A 19188-nucleotide genomic window follows, 5' to 3' on the forward strand; every position below is an offset into this window, starting at 1 on the left:
CTGGAGTTAGGGCAGATTTGGTCAAGGGAGAGGGTTAGATTGGGGTCACATTAGGCAGGACACAGGAGAACATGAAGTATCCGTACAGATGGGTGAATCTGTCAGTTTTGGCTCCTCTCAGTTTCTCCTTTTTCTAGTACCGTAATACCTCAGTTAACAAAGTAGATGGGTTCCTAGACATAACTTCTTTAACAGAAACTTTGGTGCCCGAGGTAGGAATAACATGGAAAGAATAGGGGGAAGAGCAGTTCAACCTATTTCAGGAAACGTTTTATTCAACTAACAATACGCATGTCTGACATGAAACAACCAGGTTAGGGAAGCCTTGCATACAGACCACTTCTTCCAAAATGCATCCAGGGTTGCCAGTCTTGCCTTTTTTTTTCTTTTATCATGCAGCACTCACTTTATCAATCTAAAGCTTTGAGCTGTCTTCCTGAAGAAAGGAAGTCACTTTCCAAATGTTCACCTTTTTGGTGGGAATGGATTGCCAAATGGGCCATTTGATGGTATGACCATCATTTTGGTGATCCGTGGATCATTTTTCAGTCGATCACTTGGCAATCAGGTTGGAGGGAGTATGCTTCCAAATACCAGATGCTGGAAACCACAGGAGGGAAGAGTGCTGTTACTCTCAGTTTCTGCTTGTGGGCTTCCCACAGGCATCCGGTTGGCTACTGTGAGACTAGGATGCTGGACTAGACCAGCAGGGTCTCTTCTGATGTTTTTCCGTTCTAATCATTTGGTGAATCATTTGGTGATTGTTTGGTGAGAATGGATTGCCAATGGATCACCAAGTGGAGTATCACTCCCAAGAACAAATGGATCCATTAGGGAGAGGATTGCTTGTTGGAGTTGGGGCAAGCTAGTTGGTTAAGCTGCTGTTCCCCCCTCTTGCCATTCTGAGTTAATGCAAGGTTAACATCCACCAAATATATTTTTATCATAAGCCTGGAGCCACGGGTATTTGATGTAAGGTGGCAAAGATAGAAAGGCCCTTATTTTGTTATTCATGTGCTACTGTAACTCAGCACACGCACAGACGCACACACCCTATGAGTAATCTTCCAAAGCCTGCCAAACAGAACCGGTGTTAATTGCTTATGCTAGAATCTATTTGCTGTTGTAAATGTCACACCATAAATTATATTTCATTTCTCCCATCTGACAAGCGGCGTACCAAAAATAAATTGGTCCCGTTTCTCCTTGTCTCCTGCCGCCGCTCTGATGTCAAATTTATTTCTGGTATTCTTCAGTTGAGATCCAGGGGTGTGTGCGAGAGAGTGGGTTGTGGTGTTTTTGGAATTGCAACAAACAAAACCTAATCAATGTTAAAATAGCTGATATATATTAATAACAAAAACAAGCTGAAGCTCCTAAAGTGCAGCTGGCGCTAACAGTCCAAGGAATGGGATTTCTTAGCAAATCAAATTGCACTGGGAGAATCATTTTAAGAAATGGAACCCAAGCAAGGCTGATTGACAGTCTGATAGGGGGAGAAACAACCCTTGCTTATTCAGAAGGCATGTTCAGAGCATTGGGGGGGTATATGTGCTTGTTGTCTACCTGTAATAGAATTGGGGGGGGGGGTTTAAAGCAGATTTTCCAACTCAGACATCTCACACAGACCCAAAGCCAAACAAACACACAGCATGCTTTGCTCCTTGCTTACACCCTGTATAAGTGGCAGTTTCTCCATAGGGCTCAGTAGCTCCTACCTACTATACAGTGATGATTCCTTTCTGAATCTGCCTTAGCTCAGTCAGTATTAGGTGCAGAAGCAGGAGCACTTTAAAGATTGTTGTTGTTAATTATCCGCCCTTCACCCAGAGGTCCTAGGGCAGTTTACAAGGATACAACAAAGCATTAACTGCCTGAAGAAGGTGCAGACAAGGAGGTTCTGGCCAAGAAGGAGAATGTATTTTAGTATGGTTTGGGCAGTTCATTTCAAGTATGGAAACTGAGCTCACTTTTGTTGTTGTTATGTGCCGTCAAGTCGATTATGACTTATGGCGACCCTATGAATCAGTGACCCCCAAGAGCACCTGTCATCAACCACCCTGTTCAGATCTTGTAAGGTCAGGTCTGTGGCTTCCTTTATGGAATCAATCCATCTCTTGTTTGGCCTTCCTCTTTTTCTACTCCCTTCTGTTTTTCCCAGCATTATTGTCTTTTCTAGTGAATCATGTCTTCTCATGATGTGTCCAAAGTATGATAACCTCAGTTTCATCATTTTTGCTTCTAATGATAGTTGTGGTTTAATTTGTTCTAACACCCAATTATTTGTCTTTTTCGCAGTCCATGGTATGCACAAAGCTCTCCTCCAACACCACATTTCAAATGAGTTGATTTTTCTCTTACCCACTTTTTTCACTGTCCAACTTTCACATCCATCCATAGAGATTGGGAATACCATGGTCTGAATGATCCTGACTTTGGTGTTCAGTGATACATCTTTGCATTTGAGGACCTTTTCTAGTTCTCTCCTAGCTGCCCTCGCCAGTCCTAGCCTTCTTCTGATTTCTTGACTATGGTCTCCATTTTGGTTATATAATTTGAGTACATGGTGTTCCAGGTACTAACATGTCTAAAAAAAACCCGCCATTTTTCATATTGCACATTATCAGCTTTCCAACTACTGCACACACACACAGAGACAGACAAAACACCTTGGCCTGTATGTATTTCCAGAAGCGCTGTCATGATCCTGGAGTCAGATTCCCATTCTTCAGGGGATGGACTCTGGATCAGAAAGGGAATAGCACCCAGGGCCAGTTGCGGAATGCTTCCAAACGACGAGGCTCTGCTGTCAGCGTCCGTCCAGCCCAAGAACATTGCCTTGCCTTCCTGGCACTCGGAAGACACATAGGAAGCTCCTGATGCCAAATTAGACCATCTAAGTTCTACTCAGAGTCATGGCTTCCCCCAAAGAACCCTGGGAACTGTAGTTTGTAAAGGGTGTTGAGAGTTGTTAGGAGACCCCTATCCCCCTCACAGAGCTGCAATTTCCAGTCCCCTGGATTATTAAACCACTCTGGAGATTGTAGCTCTGTGATGGGAACAGGGCATCTCCTAATAATTCTCAGCACCACGGACAAAGAACCATTCTCAGAATCCTTTGGGGGAAGCCATGATTGTTTAAAGTGATATGAGGCTGCTATAAATGTTTGGTGCTGATGGGGGCCCTGTAGAAGACAGCTTCCTATGTGCCTGCGCTTGCACCTGCAAACAGGCTCCATGTGTGTTTCGTTGGCCTAAAGAGAAGCGGGAAACGCTGTGTCATCGATCCACCAGGCCATTAATACTCCTGAAATAGAGCAAAATGAGAGATGGAATCAATAAAGATTATTTTCCATGTCTAATTTGAGCCTTTTGCCTTGATAAATCCTTTCTCTCTCTTCTTTTTTGGTAACATCTATGGAGTTTATATTCCATCAAAGCTGTTGACTTCTCAGTTAATTTATTTCATCAGCGATGCCTTAGAAACAGTTACCCGTACTTTGAAGGCTTAGAACTTAAAAATGGATTATGGGAGATCAAAGCGGAGGGAAGGAGATTTGAAATGGGCTGCCCAAACTTCCATTCATGCAAAGGTTGTCACAGTTTGTTCTTTCTATGCAGACGGACAGGCACCATCTGTTACCTTTTCAGTGCCTACTGAAGACCTTCCTTTTTCAACAAGCCTTTTAAGTAGAGACCTTATCCTGGTCTGTATCTGTGTTGGAATTGCTTTTTGAGATGTTTTTAAATCTTTTTTTAAAAACAAATAGATGTTTTTAAATCTCTTTAAAAACGTTTGATGTTTTGTTTTAATATGTTTTTGGTGGTTGTTTTGTTTTAATATATTTTAAAATCTGTTTTTATGATGTGTTGAAGTGTTTTTAGTGCTTTTGTTTTCTGCCCTGGGGTCCTACTAGGAGAAAGGGTGGGAATTAATTAAGGACAAGAAAATTCTTAAGGCAAATTCTTAAGAAAGACAACTCAATCCAACTGTAACATAGAGATATAAGAAGCTGCCTCCTACTGAGTCAAACGTTTGGTCCATCTACTTCAGTATTGTCTTCACTGACTGGCAGCAGCTCTCTGGGATTTTCAGACAGAGTTCTCTCCCAGCCTCACCTGAAGATGTGGGGGATTAAACCTGGGACCTTTTGCATGCCAAGCAGGTGCTCTCACCACTGAGCTACAGACCTCCCTGAACTTTTCCTCATGACCACAGAAGGAGGAACCAGTGTCGCCAGATCTGCTTGGGTATCTATACACAGACAGATGTGAATTCTTATCCTACATGTCTTAACAGAACAATTAACAGAGTGATCTTTACACAGAAAAAATTGTGCACCACCAACATTTTTTAAATGAGCACAATTACATAAGAACATAAGAACATAAGAACATAAGAAGAGCCTGCTGGATCAGGCCAGTGGCCCATCTAGTCCAGCATCCTGTTCTCACAGTGGCCAACCAGGTGCCTGGGGGAAGCCCGCAAGCAGGACCAGAGTGCAAGAACACTCTCCCCTCCTGAGGCTTCCGGCAACTGGTTTTCAGAAGCATGCTGCCTCTGACTAGGGTGGCAGAGCACAGCCATCACGGCTAGTAGCCATCGATAGCCCTGTCCTCCATGAATTTGTCTAATCTTCTTTTAAAGCTGTCCAAGCTGGTGGCCATTACTGCATCTTGTGGGAGCAAATTCCATAGTTTAACTATGCGCTGAGTAAAGAAGTACTTCCTTTTGTCTGTCCTGAATCTTCCAACATTCAGCTTCTTTGAATGTCCACGAGTTCTAGTATTATGAGAGAGGGAGAAGAACTTTTCTCTATCCACTTTCTCAATGCCATGCATAATTTTATACACTTCTATCATGTCTCCTCTGACCCGCCTTTTCTCTAAACTAAAAAGCCCCAAATGCTGCAACCTTTCCTCGTAAGGGAGTCGCTCCATCCCCTTGATCATTCTGGTTGCCCTCTTCTGAACCTTTTCCAACTCTAGAATATCCTTTTTGAGATGAGGCGACCAGAACTGTACACAGTATTCCAAATGCGGCCGCACCATAGATTTATACAATGGCATTATGATATCGGCTGTTTTATTTTCAATACCTTTCCTAATTATCGCTAGCATGGAATTTGCCTTTTTCACAGCTGCCGCACACTGGGTCGACATTTTCATCGTGCTGTCCACTACAACCCCGAGGTCTCTCTCCTGGTCGGTCACCGCCAGTTCAGACCCCATGAGCGTATATGTGAAATTAAGATTTTTTGCTCCAATATGCATAATTTTACACTTGTTTATATTGAATTGCATTTGCCATTTTTCTGCCCATTCACTCAGTTTGGAGAGGTCTTTTTGGAGCTCTTCGCAATCCCTTTTTGTTTTAACAACCCTGAACAATTTAGTGTCATCAGCAAACTTGGCCACTTCACTGCTCACTCCTAATTCTAGGTCATTAATGAACAAGTTGAAAAGTACAGGTCCCAATACCGATCCTTGAGGGACTCCACTTTCTACAGCCCTCCATTGGGAGAACTGTCCGTTTATTCCTACTCTCTGCTTTCTGCTTCTTAACCAATTCCTTATCCACAAGAGGACCTCTCCTCTTATTCCATGACTGCTAAGCTTCCTCAGAAGCCTTTGGTGAGGTACCTTGTCAAACGCTTTTTGAAAGTCTAAGTACACTATGTCCACTGGATCACCTCTATCTATATGCTTGTTGACACTCTCAAAGAATTCTAATAGGTTACTGAGACAGGACTTTCCCTTGCAGAAGCCATGCTGGCTGTGCTTCAGCAAGGCTTGTTCTTCTATGTGCTTAGTTAATCTAGCTTTAATCATACTTTCTACCAGTTTTCCAGGGACAGAAGTTAAGCTAACTGGCCTGTAATTTCCGGGATCCCCTCTGGATCCCTTTTTGAAGATTGGCGTTACATTTGCCACTTTCCAGTCCTCAGGCACGGAGGAGGACCCGAGGGACAAGTTACATATTTTAGTTAGCAGATCAGCAATTTCACCTTTGAGTTCTTTGAGAACTCTCGGGTGGATGCCATCCGGGCCCGGTGATTTGTCAGTTTTTATATTGTCCATTAAGCCTAGAACTTCCTCTCTCGTTACCACTATTTGTCTCAGTTCCTCAGAATCCCTTCCTGCAAATGTTAGTTCAGGTTCAGGGATCTGCCCTATATCTTCCACTGTGAAGACAGATGCAAAGAATTCATTTAGCTTCTCTGCAATCTCCTTATCGTTCTTTAGTACACCTTTGACTCCCTTATTATCCAAGGGTCCAATTGTCTCCCTAGATGGTCTCCTGCTTTGAATGTATTTATAGAATTTTTTGTTGTTGGTTTTTATGTTCTTAGCAATGTGCTCCTCAAATTCTTTTTTAGCATCCCTTATTGTCTTCTTGCATTTCTTTTGCCAGAGTTTGTATTCTTTTTTATTTTCTTCATTTGGACAAGACTTCCATTTTTTGAAGGAAGACTTTTTGCCTCTAAGAGCTTCCTTGACTTTGCTCGTTAACCATGCTGGCATCTTCTTGGCCCTGGCGGTACCTTTTCTGGTCTGCGGTATGCACTCCAGTTGAGCTTCTAATATAGTGTTTTTAAACAACTTCCAAGCATTTTCGAGTGATGTGACCCTCTGGACTTTGTTTTTCAGCTTTCTTTTTACCAATCCCCTCATTTTTGTGAAGTTTCCTCTTTTGAAGTCAAATGTGACCGTGTTGGATTTTCTTGGCAATTGGCCAGTTACATGTATGTTTAATTTAATAGCACTGTGGTCACTGCTCCCAATCGGTTCAACAACACTTACATCTCGCACCAGGTCCCGGTCCCCACTGAGGATTAAGTCCAGGGTTGCCGACCCTCTGGTCGGTTCCATGACCAACTGGTCTAGGGAATAGTCATTTAGAATATCTAGAAACTTTGCTTCTTTGTCATGACTGGAACACATATGCAGCCAGTCTATGTCCGGGTAGTTGAAGTCACCCATTACTACCACATTTCCTAGTTTGGATGCTTCCTCAATTTCATATCTCATCTCCAGGTCTCCCTGAGCATTTTGATCAGGGGGACGATAGATCGTTCCCAGTATTAAGTCCCTCCTGGGGCATGGTATCACCACCCACAACGATTCTGTGGAGGAGTCTGCCTCTTTTGGGGTTTCGAGCTTGCTGGATTCAATGTCTTCTTTCACGTATAGAGCGACTCCGCCACCAATACGTCCTTCCCTGTCCTTCCGATATAGTTTATATCCAGGGATAACCGTATCCCACTGGTTTTCTCCATTCCACCAGGTCTCGGTTATGCTCACTATATCAATGCTCTCCTCTAAGACCAAGCACTCCAGTTCTCCCATCTTGGTTCGCAGGCTCCTAGCATTAGCGTACAGGCACTTGTAAGCAGTGTCTCTCTTCAAGTGTCTTTGGCACTTGTGGTTAGGCCTGTGGTAATTTTGCTCTTCTGAATTTATATCCTGTGCCCCTGCTCTCACAATGCCTACTTCTAGGCCTACCCCTTTTAAAATTTCATCATTTCTTTGGTTTTTATCCCAGGGGGGAGGTTTATTCCGAACCGGACCTTTCTCAGCTCCTGTCGGGTTTCCCCCCTCAGTCAGTTTAAAAGCTGCTCTGCCACCTTTTTAATTTTAAGTGCCAGCAGTCAGGTTCCATTCTTGTTCAAGTGGAGCCCGTCCCTTTTGTACAGGCCCGGCTTGTCCCAAAAAGTTCCTTTTTGACCTTTCAGAACATCAATACAACCTTGCTTACTTTAGGGGAAGTGATCAATAACCAATAAATGCCAGTATTATCTAGCAAGACCCATTCAGCTACTATGTCCTACATGCTTATTTACACAAAATGACTAACAAAAAGTGAAAATTGCTTTTCAGCTTGAAATGCCAACACAGAGATGTGAAATACTAAAGTGATCCAAATTATGCAGGCTATCCATTCCTCATGTTGCCTGGGCCATACAGTCAAACAGCTCTTAGGAGAGATCTATAGATAGGCAGAGATGTGCCTTATAGGGAGTTCTTATGCAGTTGTTATTCCCCCCTTCCTTTTAAACTATTGCAAATGGTTTAAAGATTGTTGCTGTTACATAGTATGTTATAAACTATGGTAAACCATGCTGGATCTTTTTTTAATTGAAGGGCAATCTAGAAATGTTTTAAATAAATCCATATTTTTGGATATTGAGGTGTTAGCTCAGGATGTTATAAAACCACATGCATAAACTGTGTGCACACTATACATTTAAAGCATATGGCTTCTCGCAAAGAATCCTAAGAACTGTAGTTTACCAAACACAGAGAGAACTACAATTCCCAGTGTCCTTACAAACTACAGTTCCCATGATTCTTTGGGGGAAGCAACGTCCTTTAATTATGTAGTGTGTTCACAGCCACATAGATACATAAAGCATTTGTATAATTAGCTCTGGGGCACGGGTGGAGAACCTGTGGCTCCCCAGATGTTGCTGGTCTACAACTCCCATTATTCCTTACCATTGACCATGCTGACTGGGAGTCCAACAGCATCTGGAGGGCCATGGGTTCCCCACTCTTGCCATAGTAGCATTGGAGCCTGATCCACTAGGGTGAAAGGGCACTGCCCCACCAACCTCAGCTTGCCCCCGCCTGCCTGCCTGACTTACAACCAATCAGGCGGTGGCTCTACCTGTCATTGGCTCTTGCTTCACCTATCGTTGGTCTCCCTGCTTTCCACCTTAGCAATCACAATGGGCACCAGCAGTGGAGGCCAGTCCATTGGCGCTACTGGGGCACTGTCCCGCCAACCTCAGTCGGCCCAGAACCAGCCACCACCTACCTACCTCCTTACTTCCAATCTACGGGGTGCCTCTGGCTGTCAGCTTCCTCCTCCTTAATTTCAGTGTTGCCTTGTAGAAATCAGCAGGACTGAGGATGGGGACAAAACTAGAATTAGTTGGCTCTGGCTCTGCCTACAGTTGGGTTCCCTGCCTTCCGCCTCATTAGTCTCAATGGGAACTAGCCATCACTGCCTGGGGGGGGACATCGTTTCTGCAAGAAAAGCCAACATAATTGGCCCTGCCCATGTGGTTGGGTCATTTATAGTCATTTTTCCTGATGAGCTGGAGCTGTTAATGGTTAAACTGCTCTCGCTGGGCTAGGAGTACCTCGAAAAGGCACCTCTTTACATTAAATTAATAGATGATCCTCGTAAAGCCATTTAGTATTCACTGTGATAGTGTTGATTATGATGAACTAATTAGCTGTTAAGTGGTGTGATAGGTATTTTTAATAGGGAATTTATTCTGATTCCACAGTAATGAATGTACTGTTACTTTTAAGTGCTATTTGTTTATGCATATGAGTCAATGAAGAAGAAGGAAAACATGCTGGGGCTCGTGTGCTCCAACAAAGCAAGGAAATAATTGTGATTTGTCTCCGAGGAATGATAGCATCCTCATAATTAGAAATGTCAAAAAAAAAAAAAAACAAGTTTGCTGTTAAGATTATTGGCCTGGCAAGATAGTTATCCTAGTAAATTAGATTCCGTATCTCTGTATCTCGCTTGTACATGTCGTGTACCAGCGTCCTTGTTATTAGGCACTGATTTGTAAAACACAAAAATGATTTCAGCAATGGCATATGAGTGTAAAATCTCGAATGAAAAGAACTGTTGCTGTTTTTTAAAAAGTGCATCAACTGGTACTTTGCCAAATGCATCCTGGTTTCATATACAATGCGGTTGGAAGAATAGTCATGTAGCAAGCATCATTGGCCTGCTGATAGAACTGTATATGCTTGTGAGGTGTGGGTTGAGGGGATGAGTTTAGACCAGTGGTTCCCAAACATTTTCCCCCCACGGACCACTTGAAAATTGCTGAGGCTCTTGGCGCACCACTTAATGATTTTTCTGCCTGCTGTAGCAATTGTAATGCGCTGTGCTCGATGCTGCATGATTTTTCATTGCATTGTGATTGCTTCTTTTGTTTCTTATGTTGCATTTGATTGTATCACAATTTGAATCCCACAGAATGCACTATAAAATATAGTAATAAATCATAACATCAATATGAAGATTTGAGCCAGTGTGGTGTAGTGGTTAAGGTGTTGGACTACGACCTGGGAGACCAGGGTTCGAATCCCCACACAGCCGTGAAGCTCACTGGGTGACCTTGGGCCAGTCACTGCCTCTCAGCCTCATGAAAACGCTATTCATAGGGTCGCCATAAGTCGGAATCGACTTGAAGGCAGTACATTTACATTTTTTACCTCCACCTCAATGAAGCTCGCAAACCACTGGTGGTTGACGGACCACAGTCTGGGAACCCACGGTTTAGACTTTCTCCGTGCCCCCGATCATGCAGATTAAGAAAATCCACAAATTTTAGCTAGCTATCCCCCCATTTCCTATACATATTGGTTGGTTGGATTTCTGCCTTTCTCCTCCTCCTCCTTTTCTTTTCTTTTTGTTGCTGAGAATCACATGAAGTCCATGAAAATGCAGCTGCCGTGATGCTAATGGGGTGCAGGAGGTCTGAACAGGTGACACCACTTTTGGACCACTTGTGCTGGCTACCAGTGCATTTCCAGGTCCAATTAACCTTTAATGTTAACCTTTAAAGCCCTAAATGAGTCGGAACCATGTTTATCTTAAAGATCCATGATCTCCTGCTTAGGAACCCCTGGTGAAAATGGTTAAGCTGGCCAAGCGCAAGAAAGGGCCTTATCAGTGGTGGTCCCACAGTTGTGGAAATCTCTTTCCATGATAATTTTTTTTAAAAAAATAAATAATCATAAACTGATGTGGAAATGTGGAGAACTGAACTTAAGACTGGAAAAATGAACAGCTGAGAGAACCAACACTGACAGATCTTTCCATCCCTAACCCTTGACCTGCAGATAGTGAAGTTGCAAGCTAGCCCTGCTTTCTTGAAAGTTGGGACAGTCCCCAAAGGATTTCAGATGCCCTCCTTACTCTGTCAGATTGCTGTGTTAGAGCTGTTAGACCCTGGGCGTCATTGTTTTGTGGCATGTTGGACTATTGTACAATGGAAGGTGATCAGTATATTTGTTCTAATTTATCGCAATTTATAATGAAATATTGCCCTTTCCAGACATTCTGCTTTGATTGCAAATACCTTGCCTCTTATCCATAACTCTGGAAGATGCTGGAATCATCCTTTAAAATCAAAAGCTAGGTTTCCGGAAGAAAAAGAAAATCCCAGCCATTTTTCTCTCTCTCAGAAGACGTGTCCTGGTGGTATAGTTGTATAAGGCAGTGGTTCCGCACGGGCCACTTGAAAATTGCTGATGGTCTTGGCGGACCACTTAATGATTTTCTGCCCATTGTAGCAACTGTAATGCACTATGCTGAATGCTGTATGCTTTTTAATTATATTTTTATTGCTTCTTATACTGTATTTTACTCTATTACAGTTCACAGTCCATAGAATTCAGATTATAACGCAATAAAATGCAATAGGAGAAATAAAAGAAGCAATAAAATAGTTTAAAAATCGGTATGGATATTTAATGTAGACATGCCACGGACCACATGAGTGAAGCTCACCGACCACTGGTGGTCCACGGACCACCGTTTGGGAACCCCTGGCATAAGGCATCACCTACAAATCCACTAGAGGCAAACTTCCGGCTTGTTTGAAACAAATTTCAGCTCAAGAGGTGAAAGTAATAACTGAATGTGAGTGGGTGGCTGGATGCGATAATGGTAAGCTGGCTTCGGCAATTGTCGCTGAAGCTGAGTCGCTCTTTTGTTGCCTGTGTTGTACTGTTGGAATCAATTATGCTAATCATGTGAAGAAGTGCTATTAAAAATAACAAAGAGTTGCAGAATTTAGCCCTCTCTCAGTGGTTTCAGTAATGCAGCTATAATGATCATTTATTGACACAGTCTAAATAAATGGTGTGTAGATCTGCAAAGCAATGGCATTCCACTATGCTCACCATCCATTTATCTTTGATCACGGATGTACACAATACGGCTGTATCGTGTGTGCCGGAAAGTAGAACATGCCAATATATATTATATATAGGAACATAACATGCCAGTATCAATTCATTTGAAATGTGGTGTTGGAGGAGAGCTTTGTGGATACCATGGACTGAGAAAAAGACAAATAACTGGGTGTTAGAACAAATTAAACCAGAACTATCAGCAGAAGCTAAAATGATGAAACTGAGGTCATCATACTTTGGACACATCATGAGAAGACATGACTCAGTAGAAAAGACAATAATGCTGGGAAAAACAGAAGGGAGTCGAAAAAGATGAAGGCCAAACAAGAGATGGATTGATTCCATAAAGGAAGTCACAGACCTGAACTTACAAGATCTGAACAGGGTGGTTCATGACAGATGTTCTTGGAGGTCGCTGATTCATAGGGTCGCCATAAGTCGTAGTCAACCTGAAGGTACATAACAACAAAAATATACTGTATTATATATTAGAACCTAGGAATCTGCCTTAAAGTGAGTCAGACCATTGGTCCATTTGGCTCAGTATTGTCCAACACTTTCTGGCAGCTGCTCTCCGGAATTTCAGGCAGGAGTCTCTCCCAGCCCTACCTGGACATGCCAGGGATTGAACCTGGGACCTTCTGCATGCAAAGCAGATGCTCTGACACTGAGCTATGGACCCTCCCCAAAAGGCATGTTTGGCCATGTATCCAGAAAGGGGCGTGTGCAAACACTTACCAGTGTGGATAGCAAATGCTGGAGAACAGGAGGTGTTGCTTTTTAGCATTCATTTGGATGGCATGCCTTTAAGTTCCCACGCTCCCAAGTTTGGCATGCGCATGCTACACCAACAGGCATTCTTTTTCCCAAAGAGGAAATTGCTTTCCAAACTATGGCATGCTCAAAGGAGAAGGAAGCTGTGTGATCAGCCTTCAGAAGGCTCTGCTGCTTGAACAGAGGAGCCAGGGGGCAGGGTGGGGTCTGAACTTCAATGGGGAATTATGTGATAAACATGCATGCCTAGTTTCATGGAGATCTCTCAAAGGAGACATTGTGTTTCAGCTTACCCTAAATCACACCTGGATCCCTTAGATCAGGGGTAGCACTCCAGATTTGCTGGACTCTAGTTCCCTTCGGACCCAGCCTGTTTGGCCAATTATTATTGTTGTTGTTGTTGTTATTTATTACATTTGTATACCGCCCCATAGCCGAAGCTCCCTGGGCGGTTTACAACAATTAATGGACAGCGATGGACAGCCAATGGACAGCGATGATGAGAGTTGTAGTCCAAACCATCTGGAAGGCACCAAGTTGGCTGTCACTGCCTTAGAAAGGAGGGGGAGGGGCATCTTTGAACTTGAAATGTAGAATGCTGTCCTGAATATGCATGCCTTCTCCCACTGCTAACTACACGGTTGAACCGTGCAAACCGATGCAAGCTCCACACAGAACCTGGGAACATAGCGGGCTTATTAACAGGGGTTTATACCACTCTCTGACTGGGTTCTAAAAAACAGATGCCTGTGGCAATGTCGATGCTCATCCAAGGGGAAAGAGGAACCATTGGGATTGTACTTCATGGGACAGTGCATAGTTAATTCACAGTGCCCCCTGATTGCCACACAAAGCTCACCGACGTCTTTTCTGATACCTTAACTTTCAAAGCAGATCCTTCAAAGGTACTAACCCTGATGGCGATGTTCTCCCTCCACTGTCAGAAATAGCATGCTTCTGGATTGCTGGAAACTGCAGGAGGAGAGGGGGCTGTTGTGCTCAGATCCTAATTATAGGCTTCCCATGGGGGCATCTGTTTGACCACTGTGACAACAGGATGCTGGACTAGATGGCCACTGGCCTGAACTAGCAGGGCTGTTCTTAAGAAGAAAAGAATGAATGAAGAGCCAGCTGGATCAGGCCAATGGCCCATCTAGTCCAGCATCCTGTTGTCACAGTGGCCAACCAGATGCCTGTAGGAAGTGCTCAAGCAGGACTTGAGTGCAAGAGCACTCTCCCATCCTGCGGTTCCCAGAAACTGGTATTCAGAAGATACTGCCTCCGCTGATGGAGGCAGAGCATAGCCATCCTGGCTACGAGCCACTGATAACCTTCTCCTCCATGAATTTGTCTAAACCCCTTTTAAAGCCATCCAAGTTGGTGGCCATCACTACCTCTTGTGAGAGCGAATTTTGTAGTTTAACTCTGCACTGTGTGAAGAAGGATTTCCTTTTGTCTGTCCTGAATCTTCCAACATTCAGCTTCATTGAACGTCCCCAGGTTCCAAAGGGAGAAAAACAGTTCCGTAGCCACTTTCTCCACACCATCTTATATTCTTAGGTTATGTTCTTAGGTTAACGTTTTAGGCATCTATCTGTCTGTCTATTTCATGTTCCACGTTTCCTCCAAGGAGTTCAAGGTGGCATAAAAACATGGTTCTCCTCCCTTCCAATGTTACCCTCACAACAACCCTGTGAGGTTGGTTAGGCTGAGAGACAGTGGCTGGCCCAAAGTCACCCAGTGAGCTTCATGGCCAAGCAGGGACTTGAACCTCTGGTCTCCCAGGTCCTAGTCCAACACCCTAACCACTATACCACACTGGCCCGGAATCGTAGCATTTACACATGCTTGGAAATTTATGGAAGGCTACCAAAGCCTTTAGAAAAGGCAAACACCAGGAGTGCTGATATTTTTACTCAACCGGTTTCTCCAAGTACATGGCATTCTCATTTTAGGTAGCACAGATAAATACAGGACAGGGATTATTGATCAGTTTGCGGGGTACCCCCTCACATATCCCCCCTCAGCATCTAAATATTAATATTTAATATTTTAGTGTTGAGTTTTGTTGCTGCTTATGTGTTTATGTTTAGGTTTCTGGTATAGTTACTTTATTTTTAAGTTGTTTAATATATATTTTAATTGTATATTGGATGTTTATGTTGTGAACTGCCCAGAGAGCTTCGGCTATGGGGCGGTTGTGATGCGTCCTTCCCTGGCTCTCCCTGTCAGGTTCCTACCTGCTCGTGGTTACTGCCTGTCACTAGGCACCACCAGAGACTCCACCAGTCCGGACCGCTCTCTCTTATGGTTTCTCTCCCCGCTCTAGCACAGATCTCAACAGATCCCCCTGCTAGGCAAACACCTATTCTGTGAATATCAGGAAAGCTCTAGGGATTCTGGTGTAAAAACAGCAACCTTTTGCGACAGCCGAGAGAGCGACTAATTTATGTGAGAGAAGTAGCAATATCTTTGCATCTCTAAACCTATTTTTAGTCTGTTCCCACCATGTGCACACCCACAGTCAGCTCCCTAGCCAGCTTACAACATTTATATTTTCTTAGGTGTATGAAGTGTTCTGGCTAGCCTAATCTTTCTCTCCCATCATGGCTGCCCAGTTAAGCCCAACTGTCAGCATTCAGTGACTGATCATGCCCTCTCAGGAATTAGAATATTTGTGAACATTCCATGACATTTCTGCTACTTGAGCTCAGCCAAGGACTGTTTCAGGGCATGTGGCTTAAAGCTCGCCCAGCCCAGAAATGTCCTTTGCCCCTCCTGTGCCCTCAGAATGTATATTTTTCTTCTGGTGCCACCATTGTTTTCATTGTTTATCACAATGGAACCCCAGGTGATGTGCACAACACTGTAGCTTCAACAGAGCTTGGGTACAAGAGTACAGCTATATATTTTTTGCAGTGCCCAAGGCCAATGCGCCATCAGATGGCTCCTTTCCATATGGTGGTGGCTGGCGCCCAATGGGAGTGGTAGGGCAGAAGGCAGGGAGGCCAACCGTAGGCAGAGCCAGATACTGTGACAGAGCAATTGACAGGCAGAGCCGACTAATTCTACTTGTGTCTCCATCCTCCTCCCTGCTGGGTTCTGCAAGGGCAACACTGAGACTCAGGCCAAGGAAGCAGGCAGCCAGGGCCCACCCCCTGGACTAGTTGTAAGTAAGAAAGCAGGCAGGTGGGCTTGGAGGAATCAAGCCTGAGGTTGGTTGAATAGTGCCCCATTTGCCCTCATAGATCAGGCTGCGCTGTTTCCGGATGGATCCCATGTCAGCTCTCAGGCTGAGAACCAATTCTGTAGGGCAGGGTTGGAGAAACACGTGGCCCTTCAGATGCTGTTGGATCCCAACTCCTGTTTTTATTTATTTATTTTAATAAATTTACATACTGCTAAATACCGCAATTTTTAAGAGGTACACAAATAGAGGATGCAGGAGGGATACCAAAGGGATGCAGCAGAAAATCAGTCAAAAATAACCATATAATTGGGGGGGGGCTTACTTTTATTTCCTGCAAAAAAAAAAAAAAAGTCTTCACCAAGCCCCAGAAGTTCTACAGGGAGGGGACCTGTCTGATCTTAGCTAGGAGGGAGTTCTACAAAATCAGACACACAACACTGAATGCACATCTCCTGGTGGTTATGGGCTGATCCACGGGTGAACAACTAACAGTGACTTCCTTGAAGACGCTGGTGAATTGGGCAGGGATATAGGCATCAAGCAGTCCTTAAGATATCCTGGATCCAAGTTGGTAAGGACCTTGTAAGTGAATACAATCAGCCTCAGCGCCAACATTATTTCATTATTATTTATTAAATTTATAACCCACCCTTCCTCCCAAAGGGAGTCCATGGCAGCAAACAGATGATAAAGCACTAAAAAAAAGATAAAAACAAAACATCTTTAAAAACATTTTTAAAACATCTTAAAAAACCATTCCAGTACAGGTGCAGACTGAAATAAGGTGCAACATAGCCACATAATGCCTAGGGATATGAAATATATATATATATATATTGAAAATAAATATTAATAAATGAAAGAAAAGATCTATATTTTGGAGAAAATATTGATATTATGAAAGAAAATTTTGATGTTTTTGAAAGAATTCATAAAGGAAAGTAGCTCTACCACCTTCTCCTCTACTGTGAATCTGTGACTGAGGCTGCTCAGTCTTCACATTAGCAAGCAGAGATGGGCTGTTTTCTTTTGGAAAGGAAAGGAGGAAAGCAACTTTCAATGACCCCCCACCCCCACCACCTCCTCAGCAAGCCCTGAGTCCTTAACGTGGGTGAGACTTGGCTTGCTTCCTTCATTTGAAGCTTGGATTGAGTGGAGGGAGGTGGAAGGTCTTGTGCTATGCTATGAGTAAATTCAATAAAAAAACATTATTTTCAAGGAAATAATCAAGGGGGGGATCCATAGTCGGGGGAAAGCCACTGAAGTTCGGAGCAAACAGGATCGCTCCACAAACAGGGAGAATATGAGGGCCATTGAAAAATCCAGTGATAAATCTGAATTCAGCAGAATTCCGTTAGTGCTGATGAGCCAGGGAAAGTAGACCCAGCCTCTTCCCCCAGCTGTTGTGTCTCACTGATGTTTGCTTACATGGAGAGGGGAGGGAGGGTAGAGCCGCCTACTGAGATGGAACAGAAACCCATTCCCTTGGTCCCACCTGCCCATCCTGGCACAGCACCACCACCACCTCCGCCCAAGGTGCCATGACTGTGTTTTGTCTCCAAACAGGCAAAGCCAACAACAACGTGCAATGGGAGGAGGACTCTGTCGAATACATGCCAGCCAATCCAGTCAGGATCGCCTTTGTCTTGGTTGTCCATGGCAGAGCTTCCCGGCAGCTGACGCGCATGTTTAAGGCTATTTACCATAAAGACCATTTCTATTACATTCATGTTGACAAGGTAATATATCACTGGTTATAAATTGCCTGTCTCACCACCTGTCAATTTGCCTGTCTCCGCTGCTTTGCCCATTTCCCTTTTTTCCTTTCTTTTTTTAATCTCCGGCGCAGATGTCACTTTATATTTTGTGCATGTGTCTTTTCCCCATACATCACATGGTTTACGTCCAGCCTCATGTATGTGTATATTCAGCCTTCCCTCCTCTTGACTGTATCCGTCTCTTCCTTTTATGGATCTCAGATATCTGTCCATGCCTGCCTGTAGTACATTGTGCAATGTTAACCGATAACCTGTTATAGCTGGGATGGGGAACTTGTGGCTGTTGGACTACAACTCCCATCATCTCTCAGTACTGGCCATGCTGGCTGGGGCTGGTGAGAGGTGGAGTCCAGCAACATACAGAGGGCCACACAGATTCCCCATCTCTGCATTATAGACTCTGATACTTATTGTCACATGCACCCCAGTCTCTGAGCAGTGAGAGACTTCCAGGGGTTCCTGTGCTCACTCAGGGTTTGGTTTCCTTGGAAAGAAGGTCAACAGAGATTATGGTGTTGTGACGATCCCACAGCTGGCTCTACCTGTGATACTCCCACCAGGGCCACCACCTGTCAGGATCCTCGGTTTTTATTTGTTCTGTCACACGCTCTAGCACAAGATCCCACTGCTAGGCAGCACCACCAGCCACTCTCTGTAAACAATACTGCTAGAGACTTCGCCTTAGTCTCCGTATGGCTTATTGTTACTTTGTGTCTGGGTGCCCTTGCCGTCCACACACCCCTTGTATCTTTGTCTATAAAGCATACAATCCTGGGTTGCTCTGGATACTTGACGATGTTACAATATCTCCCTTCACCGCTGCCACCATTTATCTGATACTGTTTCCCTCCAGCCTTGGTAATTATCCTGCCCTCCCTTCTGGTCTGTTTATCCCCAGCCAAGGATCAGGCTCTTGGTAAACCAATAAAAGTATTTATTTGATAACACCAGGAAATAACAAGATTACTTTAGGAATGTTCAACAAGCATATGGTTTCATATAGTGTCACTCTTTATGTTTCCAGTCTTACATATTCTGCCTAAATACCAGCCAAATATAATCCAAACCTCCCTCAGAACTCTGCCAATCGCTCCTCTGAACAACTCCCCCCAGACTCAGCTGTCATCCTCTCATTTATACCTTCAGCCATTCAAACACTCAGCCAATCATCATCCAAGATTCTCCAGCATTCTAGCCCATGTACTCCCCTTCTCACTCAGTCACTTACCATATATCGCTTAATAAACCCACACTTACCATATTTACAGTTATCAAACTATAGGAACATCACAGGTGTCTTATAGGATATATAGTTTTGTTGATACATACTGAATATACAACCAGAACATAAGATGGAAGAGCTCTCAGCATAGTCCCAGGCTATGGTCTGAGGGCACGTGAGGCCACCTGCCTGCTGAAGCTCAGCAGGGTCAGGTCTGGTCAGTACCTGGGTGGAAGACTGTCTGGGAACCATAAGTAAGCCACCTT

General features: G+C 43.9%; 1 protein-coding gene across 2 annotated transcripts in view; it reads left to right on the forward strand.

The window, feature by feature from the left end:
• The window catches only part of XYLT1 (xylosyltransferase 1), a 305563-nt gene that overhangs the window by 212619 nt on the left and 73756 nt on the right, over positions 1–19188 (forward strand). For both annotated transcript variants that reach the window (XM_061599478.1, XM_061599477.1), the window contains exon 4: positions 17489–17661. In XM_061599478.1, coding sequence (XP_061455462.1) covers positions 17489–17661 — 173 coding nt within the window. The remainder of the gene's footprint in view (positions 1–17488; positions 17662–19188) is intronic.

The sequence above is a fragment of the Rhineura floridana genome, chromosome 17 (assembly GCF_030035675.1).
Source record: "Rhineura floridana isolate rRhiFlo1 chromosome 17, rRhiFlo1.hap2, whole genome shotgun sequence".
Taxonomy (NCBI): Eukaryota; Metazoa; Chordata; class Lepidosauria; order Squamata; family Rhineuridae; genus Rhineura; species Rhineura floridana.